We start from the raw sequence: 20,369 nt of genomic DNA on the forward strand, positions 1-20,369 counted from the left end.
GCCCAAGTCAAACGAGCCCACCCTCAGGTTTCTATGACACTTCTATCCAAAGTTATTCATTTGATCTTTTTCAATGGAAGTCTATGGGGCTTGTTGCTATGGCGCTCTATATGGTTGCTAGGGCGTGGCTTGATAGATTCATAATGATCCTGAGAGTCTGATTGGTTGCCTGATTCAAATGAGCCCACCCCCTTGTCTCTATGACTATGTGATCCATAGTTATGTTCAATGCAAAATCCCTATGGAATTTCCCACAGTAGGAAAAACACATTGTTTCATGGGCGATCCCTCACCATTGGCTTAGAATGGGGCAACTTTGGGGGTCTCTAGCGCCCCAGGGGTGCAACTTGTACCCCATTGCGGGGTATGATCGCGCACAGCCTGATAGCCTCTCCAAATGTGGTGATTCACATGTTTCTGCGAAATTCTCTCTCGGAGCTACGATCCGTCAAAGTTGGCCGCAATGCATTGTCTATGCGATTTTTCGCCCGTTTTTTCGCCCGGTGTACGAACATCGTACGCCCGATCGCTTATAAAAGTCATAGCACACCATTCCCGACTAGGCCGCACGATTTGACGCCTGTTTCGTTGGTCTGTGACGAAAACTGCGGGACTAGTTACGCGCCGAAATTCGTACGGAAGAAGTAAGAATAATAAGAAGAATAATAAGTATGTGAGATAATAATAGTGATGCCTTGCCTCCGGCAAGCACCACTAATAAGTATGTGAGATAGTAATAGTGATGCCTTGCCTCCGGCAAGCACCACTAATAAGTATGTGAGATAATAATAGTGATGCTTTGCCTCCGGCAAGCACCACTAACTAGAAGGTACATTTCCTGAAGAAAATGTGAGTGGTGCTTGCAGTGGCAAAACTCGCCCCTCTGTTGCTAAGGTGTGGTTGCTAGGGTACCCGGGGTGGTTTCTAGGGCGGTTGCTAGGGTCCCCATGATGGTTGCTAGGGCCGTTGCTAGGGTACCCAGGGTGGTTGCTAGGGTAATCGGGGTGGTTGCTAGGGTGTTGCTATGTGGTTGCTAGGGTACCCGGGGTGGTTGCTAGGGCGGTTGCTAGGGTCCCCATGATGGTTGCTAGGGCCGTTGCTAGGGTACCCAGGGTGGTTGCTAGGGTAATCGGAGCGGTTGCTAGGGTGTTGCTATGTGGTTGCTAGGGTACCCGGGGTGGTTGCTAGGGCGGTTGCTAGGGTCCCCATGATGGTTGCTAGGGCCGTTGCTAGGGTACCCAGGGTGGTTGCTAGGGTAATTGGGGCGGTTGCTAGGGTGTTGCTATGTGGTTGCTAGGGTAACCGGGGTGGTTGCTAGGGCGGTTGCTATGGTAACCTGGGTGGTTGCTAGGCAGTTGCTATGGTACTTGGGGTGGTTGCTAAGGTGTTGCTAGGCGGTTGCTAGGGTGTTTCGGCTGGTTGCTAGGCAGTTGCTATGGTCTTCTGGGTGGTTGCTATGATGTTACTAGGTGGTTGGTAGTTGTCACAGAAGGTCACTATGTAGTTATTATAGAGTTCTTAGCCCATTTGAGCACTTAGCTAATCACTATTAGCATGTAGCTAATCACTGCTAGCATGACTAGCATGTTGGAAGTCCAGTGTGCTAGCATGAGTCAAAAAATCCAACCGCCATGTCTGTACGATGTTCTGATGCAGAGATATAGCTCGTGCAAAACGGTTGCTAGGGTACTCCATTTGGTTGCTATGGAGTGGCCTGGCAGCTGCCAATGATGATTCTCCAAAGGCTGCTCGCCAATATAAACCAACCCCCATGTCTCTAGGATGTTCTGATGCAGAGATATAGATCTTGCAAAACGGTTGCTAGGGTACTCTGTTTGGTTGCTAGGGAGTGGCCTGGCAGCTGCCAATGATGATACTCCAATGGCAGCTTGCTAATATAAACCAACCCCCATGCTTCTATGTCTTTCAGATGTTAAGATATCTCTCTATACTTTGGGTTGCTAGGTAGCTCTTAATGGTTGCTAGGACGTGGCTAGGTTGTCTTGAAGGAGATACATGATTGGCCGTTTGCTGCCCGAGTCAAACGAGCCCACCCTCATGTTTCTATGACACTTCTATCCAAAGTTATTCATTTGATCTTTTTGAATGGAAGTCTATGGGGCTTGTTGCTATGGTGCTCTATATGGTTGCTAGGGCGTGGCTTGATAGATTCACAGTGATCCTGAGAGACTGATTGGTTGCCTGATTAATATGAGCCCACCCCCTTGTCTCTATGACACTGTGATCCAGAGTTATGTTCAATACAAAATCCCTATGTAATGTCCCACAGTAGGATGAGCCCTCCCTATACTTTGTATTAGGGGCATTTTTGGGGGGCTCTTGCGCCCCAGGGGTACAACTTATACCCCACTGCGGGGTATGTTCTCGCACAGCCTGATAGCCTCTCCAAATGTGGTGATTCACATGTTTCTGCGAAATTCTGTCTCGGAGCTACGATCCGTCAAAGTTGGCCGCAATGCATTGTCTATGCGATTTTTCGCCCGTTTTTTCGCCCGGTGTACGAACATCGTACGCCCGATCGCTTATAAAAGTCATAGCACACCATTCCCGATTAGGCCGCACGATTTGACGCCTGTTTCGTTGGTCTGTGACAAAAACTGCGGGACTAGTTACGCGCCGAAATTTGTACGGATCTAGAAGAAGAAGAATAATAAGTATGGAGAATAGTAATAGTGATGCCTTGCCTCCGGCAAGCACCACTAATAATAATAAGTATGTGAGATAATAATAGTGATGCTTTGCCTCCGGCAAGCACCACTAATAAGTATGTGAGATAGTAATAGTGATGCCTTGCCTCCGGCAAGCACCACTAACTAGAAGGTACATTTCCTGAAGAAAATGTGAGTGGTGCTTGCAGTGGCAAAACTCGCCCCTCTGTTTCTAGGGTGTGGTTGCTAGGGTACCCGGGGTGGTTGCTAGGGCGGTTGCTAGGGTCCCCATGATGGTTGCTAGGGCCGTTGCTAGGGTACCCAGGGTGGTTGCTAGGGTAATCGGGGTGGTTGCTAGGGTGTTGCTATGTGGTTGCTAGGGTACCAGGGGTGGTTGCTAGGGCGGTTGCTAGGGTCCCCATGATGGTTGCTAGGGCCGTTGCTAGGGTACCCAGGGTGGTTGCTAGGGTAATCGGGGTGGTTGCTAGGGTGTTGCTATGTGGTTGCTAGGGTACCAGGGGTGGTTGCTAGGGTGGTTGCTAGGGTCCCCATGATGGTTGCTAGGGCCGTTGCTAGGGTACTCAGGGTGGTTGCTAGGGTAATCGGGGTGGTTGCTAGGGTGTTGCTATGTGGTTGCTAGGGTACCCGGGGTGGTTGCTAGGGCGGTTGCTAAGGTCCCCATGATGGTTGCTAGGGCCGTTGCTAAGGTACCCAGGGTGGTTGCTAGGGTATTTGGGGCGGTTGCTAGGGTGTTGCTATGTGGTTGCTAGGGTACCCGGGGTGGTTGCTAGGGCGGTTGCTATGGTAACCTGGGTGGTTGCTAGGCAGTTGCTACGGTACTTGGGGTGGTTGCTAAGGTGTTGCTAGGCGGTTGCTAGGGTGTTTTGGCTGGTTGCTAGGCAGTTGCTATGGTCTCCTGGGTGGTTGCTATGATGTTACTAGGTGGTTGGTAGTTGTCACAGATGGTCACTATGTAGTTATTATAGAGTTCTTAGCCCATTTGAGCACTTAGCTAATCACTATTAGCATGTAGCTAATCACTGCTAGCATGACTAGCATGTTGGAAGTCCAGTGTGCTAGCATGAGCCAAAAAATCCAACCGCCATGTCTGTACGATGTTCTGATGCAGAGATATAGGTCGTGCAAAACGGTTGCTAGGGTACTCCGTTTGGTTGCTATGGAGTGGCTTGGCAGCTGCCAATGGTGATACTCCAAAGGCTGCTCGCCAATATAAACCAACCCCCATGTCTCTAGGATGTTCTGATGTGGAGATATAGATCTTGCAAAACGGTTGCTAGGGTACTGTGTTTGGTTGCTAGGGAGTGGCCTGGCAGCTGCCAATGATGATACTCCAATGGTCGCTTGCTAATATAAACCAACCACCATGCTTCTATGTCTTTCAGATGTTAAGATATCTCTCTATACTTTGGGTTGCTAGGTAGCTCTTAATGGTTGCTAGGGCGTGGCTAGGTTGTCTTGAAGGAGATACATGATTGGCCGTTTGCTGCCCGAGTCAAACGAGCCCACCCTCATGTTTCTATGACACTTGTATCCAAAGTTATTCATTTGATCTTTTTCAATGGAATTCTATGGGGCTTGTTGCTATGGTGCTCTATATGGTTGCTAGGGCGTGGCTTGATAGCTTCATAATGATCCTGAGAGTCTGATTGGTTGCCTGATTCAAATGAGCCCACCCCCTTGTCTCTATTACATTGTGATACGGAGTTATGTTCAATGCAAAATCCCTATGTAATTTCCCATAGTAGGAAAAACACAGTGTTTCATGGGCGATCCCTCACCATAATATGTCTATGGGGCAAATTTGGGGGTCTCTAGCACCCCAGGGGTACAACTTTTACCCCTCTGTGAGGTATGTTCTCGCACAGGCTGATAGCCTCTCCGAATGTGGTGATTTACGTTTTTCTACGAAATTCCCTCTCTGTGCTATGATCCGTCAAAGTTTTCAGTAATGCATTTCCTATGGGACGTTTTTCGGCCATTTTTTCGCCCGCTGTACGAACATCGTACGCCCGATCGCTTATAAAAGTCATAGCACACCTCTCCTCAATAGGCCGCACGATTTGACGCCTGTTTCGTTGGTCTGTGACAAAAACTGCGGGACGAGTTACGCGCCGAAGTTTTGTACGGAAGAAGTAAGAAGAATAATAATAAGTATGTGAGATAATAATAGTGATGCTTTGCCTATGGCAAGCACCACTAATTAAATAGTAGATCAGTAAGTTGGCTTTTTCAAGCCAACTTAAAAAAGTATACATATGAAATGTGTGTGTGTGTGTGTGTGTTTTAAGTTTTAAGATTTAGATTAATTAAAGTTTTTAGTATTGCAAACAACACTAAACTGAAAAACTAGGGAGTCTTGATTTAGTACAGATTTTTATAACTGGGTTGTTGCTATACAGTTATGGTGTTCTATGAAACTCTCTCTATTAAAAATAATAATATTGACATAATATTGATATATTCGTTTACAACTTATTGAAGCAATGGTTTGGATTTGCTAATCTGCATTCAGTTAAATTCTTTACATGATTTAGCAGCAGCATGTAAAAATATTTATAATCATGTAAATATATGACCCTGGAGCACAAAACCAGTCTTATGTCGCTGGGGAATATTTTAAGCAATAGCCAAAAAAATACACTGTACGGGTCAAAATTATAGATTTTTCTTTTATGCCAAAAATCATTAGGATATTAAGTAAAGATCATGCTCCATGAAGATATTTTGTAAATTTCCTACTGTAAATATATCAAAACTCAATTTTTAATTAGTAATCTGCATTGCTAAGAATTAACTTCGACAACTTCAAAGTTCGATTCTCTCAGTATTTAGATCCTTTTGCACGCTCAAATTCCACATATTCAAATAGTTGTATCTTGGCCAAATCCCGGTTTTGTGGTCCTTCACCAACCAGAGCCAGCTCCGTACAAGATTTCCCCCAATTAACTTAATATAGACCTACAGCAGCCTACAAAACCATTGCAGCTGTGATGATGGGGCTGTATTCTGACAAAACAGTTAAACATGATCAGATACAGGAGCTGATATTATTATTACACTTTTTTAATAATAAAACTACACTCTATAGAATTGCACAGTTAAAGGAATGACAATAATATTTCAATGTAGGTGTGACTCCTCATTGTGTGTATGTAGAGAATGCAAGATTTGATCATGATCAGAGTGAGGAGAAAGAGGTTTTAGGTACAGTACCTGTCAGCGTCTCCCTGGCCGGTGGAAGCATTGCGCTGAAGACTTTCCCGTACCATTGCCATTCCATCCGGCATCCGGTTTAATCGCCGCGTATACAGACTCAATCCCCCATCCGTCATGTACCTGAGAAAACACACACAGATCCAACATTACTTATTCAATTAAAATTGTTATATGAGAAGTGGATGCAATGAAGCGATGAATCAAAAGCAATGAAAGCCTTCATAGACACTGTACAAAATAACCATTGACTAATAATATATATATATATATATATATATATATATATATATATATATATATATATATATATATATACACAATACAATACAATACAATATAATATAATATAATATAATATAATGTAATGTAATGTAATATAATATGTCTCTGACATTAATTGTTAAATAAATTAACTGCTAATAAATAAATAAATACTATAGTCATTAATCCAAAACAAATGACTAAATTATATAATATAATATAATATAATATAGTAGAATAGAATAGAATGATAGATAATAAAATGATCTAGATAACATCCGTGACATATTAATTGTTAAATAAATTAATTAACTGCTCATAAATAAATAAATACTACAGCCATTAATCCAAAACAAATGACTAAATGGAAAAATATAATATAATATAATATAATATAATATAATATAATATAATATAATATAATATAATATTTAAAGAAAAATAATCAGCTGCAGAACTATTACTGAACATCTCAGTCAAAACTAAACAGTCTTTCAACTAATAGACATCCAACCCTCCACTGATTTAAATCAGGCAACAGGAAGTAAGTGTGTGTGTGTGTGTGTGTCTGTGTGTGTGTGTGTGTGTGTGTGTGTGTCTGTGTGTGGCATGAGGTTAGCGGGGTCAATAATTCAAGCTCACTCCAAAAAAAAAAAAGATGATCCATCATGTTTTAAAACAAGACTTCACATTAATTCAGCGTGATAATCACACACACATAGACAAATGATCGCCCATAAGCATATACACATAATACTATTGAACAGATAATAAAAAGCATCCAACAATGTGTAACAACTATCAAACCCAATAAAACCCAACTGTCCAATAATACCAGATGTGTGCACACCACTTTCACTCAAGCAACATCACGCATTTCTTTATCCATTCATTCATTCACACACACACGTCTATAAGATTCAGATGGGTGAAAGGGCTACTTGGAGAATACAAACCCTCACATAGCTAAAACAAAATCAGATACTCTTCCAAATATTTGCCCTGTAAATAGATTCCTCGCTGCTCGTAGTCAGTTCCCACTGGACACTGGAAATAAATCCTCAGTCTACACTCAAGGTAAGACAGTTGTGCGTCTGTTAGCGTGTAGTCGTGAGTCGGTACAGAGCCTCTTTGTGTAAAATACTGTCACATCTCATTGTGAATGAGCTGCTGGAATATTGTGGCTTTATAGGCTGCCAAAAACCTCCAGACAGCCAACAGTGTAACAACATCTCTGCTTAGACCACCTCCACATACGCCAACTCTACATTTCCCTCCATATTTCTGAGATTATGGGTGAATCTCACAATACAATACAATATTAAAATATAATAGGAAATTGATACCGTATTTTTCAGACTATAAGTCGCATCTGAGTATAAGTCGCATCAGTCCAAAAATACGTCATGATGAGGAAAAAAACATATATAAGTCGCACCGTCTATAAGTAGAATTTTATTTAGAACCAAGCACCAAGAGAAAACATTACCATCTACAGCCACGAGAGGGCGCTCTGTCTTCAGTGTAGACTACAGACTACAGCCCTCTTGCGGCTGGAGAGGGTAATGTTTTCTCTTGGTTCATTTCACTTAGTTCATGTCAAATTAATTTTGATAAATAAGTTGCACCTGACTATAAGTCACAGGACCAGCCAAACTATGGAAAAAAGTGCGACTTATAGTCCGGAAAATACGGTAAATGTAATGAAAATAATGCAAACAATTTTGCATTTATTTTATTTTATTTTCATAACATTTGCACTTTTATACCATCATATTTACAATCCAACTTAACAAATACCATCACTGTACTTCTCTTGAATTTTGATTTAGAACAACTAGAGCTTTGTACTACTAAGAAAACCTGGATCACACTAAAACAGAGACAGACCTAAACCTCCAAACCTAGATATAATATCTAAAACTTTTACAATCTCTAAAAGCATTAATGGTTACTTGATAACAATAAATCAAGTTCACAACAAGGACTGACATACCTTTCAGTGTTACAAATCCATCAGATGTTCAATTTGCCAAAACACAGGTCCTCAGAGATCCTGTGAGAGATACACACTTTCTGATGTGTTTGTTTGCATTAGCATGTGAGGTTCTGCATGTTTTGGATGAGTTGCCTCTAGTGCGGGAGTATCTTCTACATCTCTACTCTTGTGTGCGAGTGGCTGAAGTTTATGCCGGTGTGCTGGACTGTTTGGTGAAGAGGGAGGAGGCTAAACCATCCAGCCCAAAACACACACACACACACACACACACCCTCACATAAACACAACCCCCACCCCATGAACAGACTGGCCAAGAGAGCCTGGAGGGGTTCAGGGAGAAGGGCAGCACATGAGGAGAAGAAAGAGGGGGATGAGAAAGAGAGGGAACAGGAAAGAAAGGTAAGAGGAAATTAAGACCTAACCCTAACCCTCACAGGAAACTTTGTGCATTTTTACTTTCTCAAAAAAACTCATTCTGTATGATTTATTAGAGTTCTGAAAAATGGGGACATGGGTTATGTCCTCATAAGTCACCCTCTCCTTGTAATACCTGTGTCATGCCCATGTCATTATACAGAGTTGTGTCCTGATATGTCACAAAAACAAGAACACACACACACATATATGTGTATATATATATATATATATATATATATATATATATATATATATATATATATATATATATATGTATATGTATATATAAATTCCAAGATAGGTAAAATAATTATTATATTATATTATATTATATTATATTATATTATATTATATTATATTATATTATATTATATTATGAAACATTAAGTCAAGAACTTGAATTCAAATTCAATTCAAATTCAAAAAATGACTATGAAAAAATCTCTATGATCCCAAATCAGACTTAAACTACGCTAAAGATAATTCATTTTATTTATTTTTTTATTGTGAAAAGTGGGTGAAATATCAAGGAAAAAAATTATTTCAATCACTACAAATCTTTTAAAACTAAAACCGACAAAATGCAAAATAACAGCCTATATAAAATGTAATAATAATTACAAATTATTTTTTTAAAAATCCCCAAAACCCAGAATATGAAAAAAATAAATCACAATAAATCAGTTTTGAGACAATTTTCTAATTGGTTGTTGTTACAACCGCAAAATGCATTTTGAGATAATGAATTTGATTAAAACCACTGAATGTCTGTTTCTGTGTAAACAAGACCTGGTGATATACAGTATTCATGATCTGACAGCTAGTGAATAATCTGTGTTTGGAGAGGAACATCAAGGTCTTAGCATGTGTTTTCTGACCTACTAAAGCAAAACCATTTGTGAACCAACACTAATACAACTGCACAAAGACCCGACAAACTAAAAGCTTTAAATACCCTCAGCTTCTGCAAGACTATATATTATAAACAAACGTTAACCTGAGACATCATTTCCATCTTATTTCAGTTGATTATTCGCTTTTCAGAAAGCCTCACAGATGCTCTAACCACAATGTCAATAATAAAAGCCTCTTTTAACTAAAGAGCATATTCAGTTCAGCACCATACATATGATGTAATGTGACAAACCTGTCTCTCCATTAACACAGAGGAAGGAGATCATATTAGCTCAGCCTGGGGTGAACTTCTACAGCAAGTCTTTTAACTCCTCAGCCCTGATTGGACTGTGAAAACAACCACTTTGGGACCTAGGAAATCAGATCCATCACCAGCATCATGAGAACCTCTTTCTGTGAGGGATCTGGTTCAAACATGTTAGCGCACTTCAAGATCCACATAGCCCTGCAAATATAAATCTCACTTCCCTCAATGCTCATGACAACATCTATTGTGTTGGAGATCCTCTAGTTTAAGAGACATTTATCAAAGCACACTGGGAATCCCTTTTTTTCTATCTCAGTGTCAGTGTTAAGGATGTCACATTCAAAATGTCACAAGTACAATAGCACTGATAAGACAGACAGGTTAAATGTGCAAAACAGTCAATTTGACAGGATCTTGAAGCCTGGATTTTTGTTGGACGTTTATTAATTAACATCTAAGTGGTTTTTGTATTGAGACGTCAGGCTTATGGCCTGGTGTAATTGCAGCCTGTCACCTGGCCTGTTCTCTATAATCTGATAATGTTAGAAGAACTAGAACGGTTTGTAGCGTTCAAGCCACACAGGAAGACTGTGATTGTGGGGAAATAACACAAGAAAATAACACAAGAGGTTTAAATTGCACATTATCACAGCCAAGGTATGCAGAGAGCTTGTTTCAGCACGAACGGGGCGTTAAATCTGTTTCATTGCCTCTTCAATCTGAACACTCAGTACAAGAAAAGAGCACATGCACTAAAAAAAAAAGAAAAAATCAGGTTTGCCATCACAAGAATAAATTACTTTTAAAATGTATTAAAACAAAAAGCATTTTTAAATTCTAATAATATGCCAGAATATTGTTTTTGTCATTTAATTTTATTATTTATTTAAAAAAAATTAAAAATAAATTCAGCCTTGGTGATTATAAAAGACTTATTTCAAAAATCTTATGACCCCAAACTTAAATTCTATATCCTCGTCTGAATTTGTACATTCACTAAAACAATGACGAAATGAAAAATTTGGTTAACTCCCAATACAATTAAAAAGGTAAACAAAACAAAAAAACTGTGCTTACAAAAAGTAAAAAAGAAAGAAAGAAAGAAAGAAAAAAGAAAACGTAAAAAAGCCCCCGGAAATCAATCCCAAGTGGAAAAGTACATTTCTGACCCTGGTAGTCATGTATTGATTTATATAACAATATGAAAATGCATTAGACCTAGGAAAAGAACATGTGAATTCATATTTAGGGAATCATATCACCCTCTAGTGGCTACACTGCAATAAAACCAGACTACAAATATCCACTTTGAAAAGTTCTCTAGTCTTCGCAGAAAGCATGATTCATTTCATAAGTTTTATGTCTTATGGTAATGTACAACTTTATGAACTTAATACACTAATTACAGTAAACTCAACTGACCTTTAATAGAAATATATTTACACCAATCTGCTCCCTTTAGGCACTTTTTTGACACAATTTACACAATAATTGGTTAATAACGCTTTTCTAGGACCAACAACGAATCACCACTTGTAAATAATGAAGTTCACTTTTAAACTGCCTTTTAATTTTTTTATTTTCCTTTCATCTCCACTGAAGTACATTCAGACGCCCATAATCATCAGAGACCGAAGAACCCCATTAGTCGTCTGTCTTAACCAGTGACAAGCCTCCTCCACACTTACCCGCTGGTCAGCTCATCAGAGCGTGCGTTCTTAGCCAGCACGTCTCCATCACTCATGTAGCCGCTCATCTCCAGGCCCACACCTGCCAGCTCCAGATCCTCCACCCTGTCTCCCAGCTCCAGGCCACAGAGGGCGCTGCTGCGCACTGCCAGCTGCTTCCGGAGAGGAGCCCGATACAGATACCGGCCCTGACCGGACGCCACACCTCCGCTGCGGGACTGAAAGCCGTTACCAACCGAGGGAGCATCTCCTGCTTGAAGACGGGGGCTGGACTGGCCCATGCGACTGGCCCAGGACAGCGGCGTGGGTCGAGATGCCATGCTAAGGATGCTGCGACTGCTCATTTCAGTAGTAACCCCAGCATCAAAAGTGGTCTCCAGTGTACTGAGGGAAAGAGCATTTCAAATCCACTTCAGATGACATTTTAAAACTAAAATGTACCATTGCATTAATAGTTATACCATGGTACCTATCTATATTTTCTGCAAAAATACCATTGTATTAGTTATTTTTATTACTAAAATTATACCAATATTTCTAGACTGTTGCAGTATAGTTAATTCCAGGAAACTTACAGTTACCATGGTATTTTTCACCAAACAGTATTCAATTACAATATTTACTTGACTTATAATATGAGGAAAGATTTTATTCATAGTACTGAGGAGTTGTTACCGATCACCTGACACCGTAGGGAAACAAAAACGTCTCCATGCGCGTATTTTGCCCTAAAATGGACTTATTAAGCAATTCACAATTACTTCATGATGCCATCATAGCAATGCAGTCTGGGTCAGTTAGATGAATAATCAAAAAAGAGGAACAAAGAAGGTTTTAAGAATGGAGATGGAAAGAGGTGGACAGACTCTTCATTTAGTCATTTACAGTAAAAAGAGTCTAGCTGAGGGAAGAGTGGCTACTTGTTACTGTCTCAAAAGATAAAATACTGTGAGAAAAAAATAAAGTCCTTTTATGGCAGCCTGTCTTTGCCAGTTTGATCAGGATGGAGGGTTAGGGGAAAATGCTTTTTCATCACTGTTAAAACTGGCTTCATGGTTCACCAAAGAATTGTCTTCTTCTTCATGTTAGCTGCTTTCTTTCTTAAAGTTATCCACCTGCATCAGGCTGTGAGAAGTAAGAAACAGAAGCATCTACCTGTGTGTGATCTGTGTCCCCCGTAAACTTGACATGGTCTCTTCTAAATTCTGTCGCAGGTCAGCAATATTTTTGACAGTCCTCAGGCGTCTGGTCTCTGGATCTTCACCTGAAAACCAGGCATTCATCTTCACTTTTTATATCATATATCAGTATTTAAACACTGTTAAACAGTTTAGGGTAAGATTTAGTTTTTAATAGAGTCATTAATGCTTTTATTCAGCAAGTATGCATTAATATTAAGCATCTAACAATATATTATTAATATATATATATAATTGAATGTGCATTGATTATTATTATTTCCAACAGGAAAAGTACCAGATCAGTGTTTTTGACTTCATCAGATATGAAGTGAACAGCGTACCTGACAGGTCCTCCGTAGAAGACTGGTTGATCTTACTGAAGCTACAGGAGTCACTACTACGACATCCAGAGCTTGGGTTTGTGTCAATGTTTCCATCTGCTTCATTCTGAGACCTTAAAAAACACAGGGGTTAAAAAATAAAAAAAGATCTCCTTCATATAGATGCACACATATTTTCTGTGACATTCTAGTCAGCAGAAGTCATGGCCTGACTAAAGGAATCCTTTATGGACAACAAACACAGGGCAACAGGTCTGTTTCAGAGGAAATACCAGGCAAACGCTTCACAGCTGAGCCTGACGGGGAGTCAGACACATGTGAGCATGCAAGCACACTTACTAGAGCCGTTCACAAGTTTATGAAAGTGCCATTATGGCCCCTTATGATCTCTAGATCTGGCCCGAGCTACTCCTTTGATCTAAAGCTATGTTTTTGACCCATTTTATCATCCTCCAGTTAAAAATCCCGATAAGAGTCTCACCTGTACATGAAGGGTGCTACGGTGGCTGTGTTGGGGTGGTTATACTGCTGCTGGGGGTGAGGCAGCTGCACACTGACTGTGTTGCTGGCTGTAGATTGTGTTCCACTGGCCACCGGGGCGGTGCTGTGGTGTCCTCTCCCCTCAGTGGAAGCCAGGCTGGAAGAGGACGAGGAATGCCGGCTGTCCCTGTGAAGTCCCAGACCCTCTCCCAGACGCATACTGCGAGGCCTCTCATTGTCTTTACCACCGAGGGGCAACGCTGAATTCTTCACCGCTCCATTTCCTGAGTTTTTACTTCCTGGTTTTGGAATTCCACTTTGCACAGGGGCGGGGCTATCTTTCTTGGTACCTCCCACCTTGCCGCCTTTGGGCATAAAGCTGGCGATCTTGGAGGCTTTCCTGGGCTCTGCCTCGGAGGAAGCAACTCTGCTTGAGGGAACAACTTCCTCTTTAACTTCCTCTTTGGTCTCTACCTTTTCCAAGGCAGGGACACGCTTTGAGCCGTTTTTGTCTTTCTCCTTAGCATGTTCTTTTTGCTTTTCTTTCTCTGCGGCTTTAGTTGAGGCTTTTTTCGCCGTGAGTGCCCGGCTAAGTGTCCGCTGTGCAATGCCCTTTAGTGCAATCTTTGGGCTGCTGGTTGTCATTGTAACAGCACCCGACCCGCTCGTGGGTCTAACGTTACCTTCCATTTCCTCAATGGATTCTGTATTGGAACCAGGCTTGACTTTTTCTAAAACCAAACCGGCATCTTTTCCTCCTGTTGGCGTAACGGCGCCCTCTGCTGGCCTGGATGACTTGGAGCCACCTTTGCTGTTGAAAAGTTTGAGTTTTTCCAGCATGGACTTCTGAGGCACAGCTTTCGGTGGGGGCTCTGCAGGCACCGCCTGCTTGACTTGGGGATCTGGTTTGATGGAAAGCGCGGTGGAGGTAGCAGTGTGCTTGGTGCTTTGAGATTTGCTTCTCCAGGGTTTGCTACTTGAGTTGGGCTGGGGGATGGCTGACGATGAAGATGAAGATGCCACAGTGCTGGTGCTAACAGAGGTGCAGGCGGACACCTGGGATGACAGATTGTGCTCAGTCACACTCTCTGATGATTCTGGAGACGAAAAGACACGAGAGGTGACAGTGAAACACAGGAAAATCAGAGAGACAGGTTAAAATAGTCATGGAGAAAGTTGGACTGCATATGTGGGAGGAGTTAACAGCAGTTCACAGAAAAATACGCAAGAACTCATCAAATTCTGTACCATGCTTCTGAAACCTGAAATTGAATTAAAATCAGATTTTGAAATCTGAAATGGATTTCAGTTTCAATGGTCCAATGTTTTTTTAGTTTATATAGTAATATATTTGTTCTTTTTTTTTCAAATTTTTTGAACCATTGAAATAAAATAGCTTTTCTTCCAGAGTGTCCTTTTCAAGATGGGCAGCAAAAAAAAAAAAAAAAAAAAAATTCACAACATATGAAATACATGAAAACCACACAGTAAGGGAACACAAAGTATACCAAAAATTATAATAATAATAATTAACATTGTTCTATACAAATGGGCAGGTCAAGAGATGGTTTATATGCCATGTTTAGTATTAATTTTAGTTTATGTTTTAGTTTTCTTTTTTTAATGTGCTTTTGTCTTTTTTTGACATTCCATTTAACTTCAGTTTATTTTTATTTGACTTTTAGTAGTCTTACGAAATTTTTGCAGACACACCACATGGATAGGTTTTGAAATCCAATTGAAATCTCATTTTTGCGAGACGAACAGTCTGATTAGATTTCATGTGGTTTTTCATCATTACGGAACACATAACATCACTTATGACAAGTACATCATTACTATAGTAACAGATACAACAACAACAACAACAACACTGATGAACAGTCAGCCCTAAAAAACGGATCTGAAAACCAAATGGATGTTGTGGAAGAAGAACATGTAAGGTAAATAAGAGTGAAAATTAAAGTAGATTAAATCAAACGCTAAGAAAAACAGGTCTGAAAGTGTTGAAAGTGTTCTCCCTGCCCATAAAAGGCATGTTACTCCTGAGCTAATGCTATTCTTATAGTAAGCAGCAGACAGCCGACTGAGATCGATTCTAAACTGTTTACACTAACACAGCGAGTAAGACTTTAATGCCCATTCAAACACTGAAGGCCAAATTTAGCTATCGTGCTCTCAATAAAAACTTCCTTTAAATGACATGAAGATACAAACACAATCATACAAAAACAGAAATATTAATAAAGAATGAAAATCTACAAATAGCCAGTGTAAAGTTACCAGATGTGCATTTTAGCACAACAGATTTATAAAGCTTTTGAAAACAATTGTTAAATTTAGCCAGACCTTACAGAATGACATGTATTGTTCACACGAAATATTCCAAAAGTGTAAATTATAACCAGAAAAAGAAAAAAAAAAACTGAAAATGTTCCTCTACACTGCAGTAAAAAAATATCTGTTTACAAAAATCTAATAAAAACATAAAAATTCAAATGAAATCAGCATGTTATCTGTCTCTCATTCACCTGGCAGCTCCATTTGTTAAAGTGTCAGTCCAACCTGTAGTTTCTCAGTAGTCGTGTTCACTCGCAGGATATACACTGCAATAAAACTCTCACTGCAAACATTGGCGAGTTCTCGCACAGAAACCCCTGCTGTCTGAGTCCAGCCCCCTCCCTCTGAGCCTCTAGATCACGCTCAACACATTCACTCTGTCTGTCAGTCGCCCGGTGGTCCAGACCCAGAAAAATAGTCCCCAAAAACTCTACGAAACCCTAAAAATATCTGAGCATTTACAAGTGCTGCACTTTCCTTATGAGATAAAACATTGGAGTGCCGGATGTATCTCACGGACACTTTATGCACAGTTTATTCAGATTTACGTCATTTTAAACAGAGGAAAATATGCCTATTATTTGACAAAACATCAGATACAAACTTTTGTCAAGCATTTAAGTTAAGACTGAATGTACTCTAACTAAAAATCAGTTGATCACACTCAAATGTTTCATTATTTTTCAGGTTAAGCGTTTATTTAATTTTTTTTATCTGTATGTTTTATTAAACAATCTGACATGAGGGGAAAACACCATTCCCATCTCATTCAGTTTGGCATTTAATGAGCGGCACAGAAACAAAGCGGCAATTAGGAAGTGATTAAGGTCCAATTAGCCATGCAAGCCAGAGAGAAGTGGGTCAGACCACTAATGACTTCCAATAGGTAGAGAGAGGAAAGAGAGGGGCCGAAAAGGGGATAGTTCGGGGAGAAAAAAAAAGACCTTATAGAGATGAAAGTTAAGAGAGAGGAAAAGCTGAGCAGTTACTCTCCAGAAACAGACCATATGACAATGAACTGCAAACCCTCATATCATTAGGAAACTCTAGAGCAACTTACTGCCCTCAGGGTTTGTGGCCCCTCTCAGTTTCTCTTAATGTCCATATTTAAGTGATTATTTCTCCACGGTAGAATAACAGCTATCATTAGTCTCAGATGACCATCCCACGAGAGCCCACCAAAAAACTCATCAGGCATGTTTCATATTGACCCTTGATAGCTTTTTGTTTTCTCTGATATTGAATACAGTCATGAAGAAAATTCCAATTGTTATTGGTCATATTTAGATCTTGTAATCATCATGTAAACATGCCTGATTAAGCTAATATTTCAATAAGCCAATACAGATACACAAATAAAGCAACTGCTGTATATAAAGGCTTAAACAGAATATAGACCATAAGGGAATAGTTCACCCAAAAATAGTCATTTTACTCTCACCTTCTTTCATCTAACGATCACATAAGAGGATATTTTTAAAAATGTTGATAAGAAAACAGTTTCAGTTCCCACTGGACTTTTTCTTTTTTCATTTATGAAAGTCAGTGGAAATCAGTTGGTCACCAACATTCTTCAAAATCTTTTTTTTATGTTCCACAGAAGAAAGAAAGGTTTGGAAAAATAAAAATTAAACTGCATAAATTACAACTATACAAATACAACAATTGAAACTTACTTACCGGTCCAGAAAAATGATTTCAAACTCTAAAAGCACATAAAAGGCACGTTTTTTTCTTGCCTGCTTTACAATTTTAAAACTGTAAATCTCTTCCCAACCCTCTCTTGACTTCTGCCATCTCAGACGAGGTTTGTCTCTGTTTCAACAGTGAGACAGAAGAAACGTGATTCACATTCTCTCTCTGCTTTGCATTAAGCAGGTCACACCCAACATAACAGAGCTAAATGCATTATGGGAGAATCAGTCGGCTGACACAATTTACTAACTTTCATATTTCATATTACTAACTTTATTAACTCTTCAACTGCTTCAAAAGTCAGATTATTCAAGAAAATACTCTTAAAACGTGAACATGGGCATACATTTTGAATACATTAAGTCAAAGTCCACCATTAGAAGAATTTCTTATGCTTTTATTTTTTTTTTCCTTCAGATACTTCTCTCAATTTAATACTTAAGAGTATGTACACAACATACAAAAACTCAAAAACAGAATAAATGACCTAAAGCATGACACTGTGGAAACCTCTGTCTCTCTTTCACTGCCACAACATCCTCAGAGCCAAAACACACTAATTAGAGCTCAATTAATGCAGAAATCCTCTGCTTTGAAAGCCAGTACCATGCACACACACAAGTATGGCACATTTGCAACATCTTTCAAACATCTCAGCTAGGGTTTGAATGGCTAGCTTCACTCAAAGTCCTTATAAGCAGTTATTTTCAACACTGACTGCTACATGAACTACTCTAAACTCAGCACAGCTCCGTCACAGAGCACTGAAATGTGGTTGGTACATTTTATTACAGTGATTGCTTGTCAACATGAACTCAAAACTGACCCGGTTTATCTTATTGTGCATAATTCATCAGCCCACGTTACTCCAAAAAATGATTCAAATGCAATAACTTCCTGTAGAAAGTCAACTTCTGTTTTCTGCTGACTTCATCTAGGACATGTGGGCTACCGGATAATGATAACCAAGAGCCAATTTTTACATCTAGACATTCCTGTAAATGCACAAAAGGATATACAGTAGAGTACCATTCAAGTTTCTGAAAACTCACTAAGACTGCATTTATTTGATCTAAAATACAGTAAAAACTTGAATACTATAATATATATATATATATATATATATTTTTTTTTTTTTTTTAAGTACTGTTATATATATATATTTGAATACATTTTAAAACATTATTTATTCATTATTTATTTAACATTATTTATTTATTTATTATTATATGTTAAAAACAGTTAAGCTGCTTATTAGTTTTTATCTATACCATGTTTTTTTTCAGGATTATTTGATGAACAGAAAGTTTCACGTACTCTAAATGTCTTTACTGTGACTTCAATTTCAGTTTAATACAATTAATGCATCTTTGCAGAATATAAGTATTAAAAAAGAAGATAAAAAAAAACGTACCCTAAACTTTTGAAGGGATGTGTACATGCACACAGTCCACAGAGTAAATAAAGACTAACTCCATAACTTTTTTCTTTTAAATGAAGAAGACTGCTCTATTACTGTGGAAACCGTAAACATACCTCATTCATATCACAGATCTTGCCCTACATAGCTACAACATGATACAGTTTTCTTCCAGTCCATCTGAAAAAATGATTCTTATTCTGTTTCCCTTTGGCTAGATAAAATCACAGATAATATATAAACTGGAAGGACACTGTAGAGATAAATGTGTACAAAACTGTCAGATGGAAACAGTTTTATATTCATGCGCCGACTGTGACACGAAATGAATTCAAGACCTGCCATTTTCAGATGAGATTATGAGTAATGTTTCAGAGGTCAGTTCACCTTAAAGAGTGTGAAGCTGGGCTTACCTTTGGCCTGAGCTGCTGCAGGTTTGGCTTTATCACTGAACACCTGACTGCGGCGATTCCCTGCTGAACTGATGGACCCTCGAGGAGAACCGTCACTGCCCGCAGTGGATGTCCTCGAGGTGGGGCCAGGTAATCTGTCACAGCGAAAGAGCAGAAATATTAACAGCCAGATTTGTACATTTGCTGTCTTGTCGGTGCAGAACTTGTGCTCAGGTGCTGGTGCTTGCCAGTGGATCGCAATAGGGTTGCTAATGCATACTTAGTGGTGGCAAGATGGTTGTTTAATGCCTAAAGAGTTTCTTATAAAAAAAACAACAACAGAAAAACGGATTGTTTGTCCATTTCTCAGAATCAGCTTGTTCAATTAATTCCCAGTTAATGAAGCTGAAAAAACATCTCCTCTCCCCAAAAGCACTTTAAATTTCTTTTGTGTACTTTTTTATTTACACAAAGTGACAGAGAGAACCACTTAAGCAAATAGTATATTGTGCTTCTAAGCAATGCAACAATTAATAACCATAAGTCAACAATGTATTTATTTCTAATGTGACATTTCTCCATCGGTCCTAGCCTTCAAGCCCTTATGATTGACAGACAAAAAAAATAATATCACCTAACAATCAAGTCTAGGTAATTGTAATGTAAAAGACAAGGATATCTGTAGATATCCATGCTAATCACATTGCTGTCTATTGTGTGGCCTCCTTGACATTTTTACATAAGTATGCGGTAGAGAGATATTTTTCTCTTAATTTTCCTTCTGCAATTATAACTATCCACCATTAGATGGCAACATTGTGTCACATGTTGTCAAAAATGAATGGTGGAATATTAAAGACTGAGCCAATATTCAAACTGGGAATTATGAATAAGGTGATTCATGGTATTTTAAGTGTAGTTATCTGAAACACATTACATGTATGCATTTGAAATGCATTTGCAATGCATTTATAGCACTTGGTGACTTAAGGCACAAACACATCATTCGCTGAAACCAAAATTGCAACTTCAACCTTTCTGTCACACACCACAATTAATAATTCATCTCATTCTCCAGCAGGGCATC

At 39.3% G+C, this 20,369-nt stretch overlaps 1 protein-coding gene and 1 long non-coding RNA gene across 22 annotated transcripts in view; one reads left to right on the forward strand and one right to left on the reverse strand.

Annotated features, from left to right (window-relative positions):
- LOC128017313 (uncharacterized) overlaps nt 1–4,885 on the forward strand; it is a 56,691-nt gene extending 51,806 nt beyond the window's left edge. For 12 of the 20 annotated variants that reach the window (XR_008184413.1, XR_008184411.1, XR_008184404.1 and 9 more), the window contains 2 exons: nt 1,665–1,965; nt 4,108–4,884. This is a non-coding gene — a long non-coding RNA (uncharacterized LOC128017313). Of the gene's footprint in view, nt 1–27; nt 279–829; nt 1,385–1,664; nt 1,966–3,526; nt 4,086–4,107 lie in introns of those variants that run through there. The other 8 variants (XR_008184406.1, XR_008184403.1, XR_008184402.1 and 5 more) reach the window with 6 other exon arrangements.
- LOC128017311 (neuron navigator 2-like) overlaps nt 1–20,369 on the reverse strand; it is a 144,330-nt gene that overhangs the window by 90,985 nt on the left and 32,976 nt on the right. For both annotated transcript variants that reach the window (XM_052602637.1, XM_052602639.1), the window contains 6 exons: nt 19,304–19,437; nt 13,437–14,532; nt 12,956–13,068; nt 12,589–12,697; nt 11,434–11,817; nt 5,904–6,026 (listed from right to left, as the gene is read on the reverse strand). In XM_052602637.1, the coding sequence (XP_052458597.1) occupies nt 5,904–6,026; nt 11,434–11,817; nt 12,589–12,697; nt 12,956–13,068; nt 13,437–14,532; nt 19,304–19,437 (1,959 nt within the window). The remainder of the gene's footprint in view (nt 1–5,903; nt 6,027–11,433; nt 11,818–12,588; nt 12,698–12,955; nt 13,069–13,436; nt 14,533–19,303; nt 19,438–20,369) is intronic.

The sequence above is a fragment of the Carassius gibelio genome, chromosome A7, assembly GCF_023724105.1.
Source record: "Carassius gibelio isolate Cgi1373 ecotype wild population from Czech Republic chromosome A7, carGib1.2-hapl.c, whole genome shotgun sequence".
Lineage (NCBI taxonomy): Eukaryota > Metazoa > Chordata > Actinopteri > Cypriniformes > Cyprinidae > Carassius > Carassius gibelio.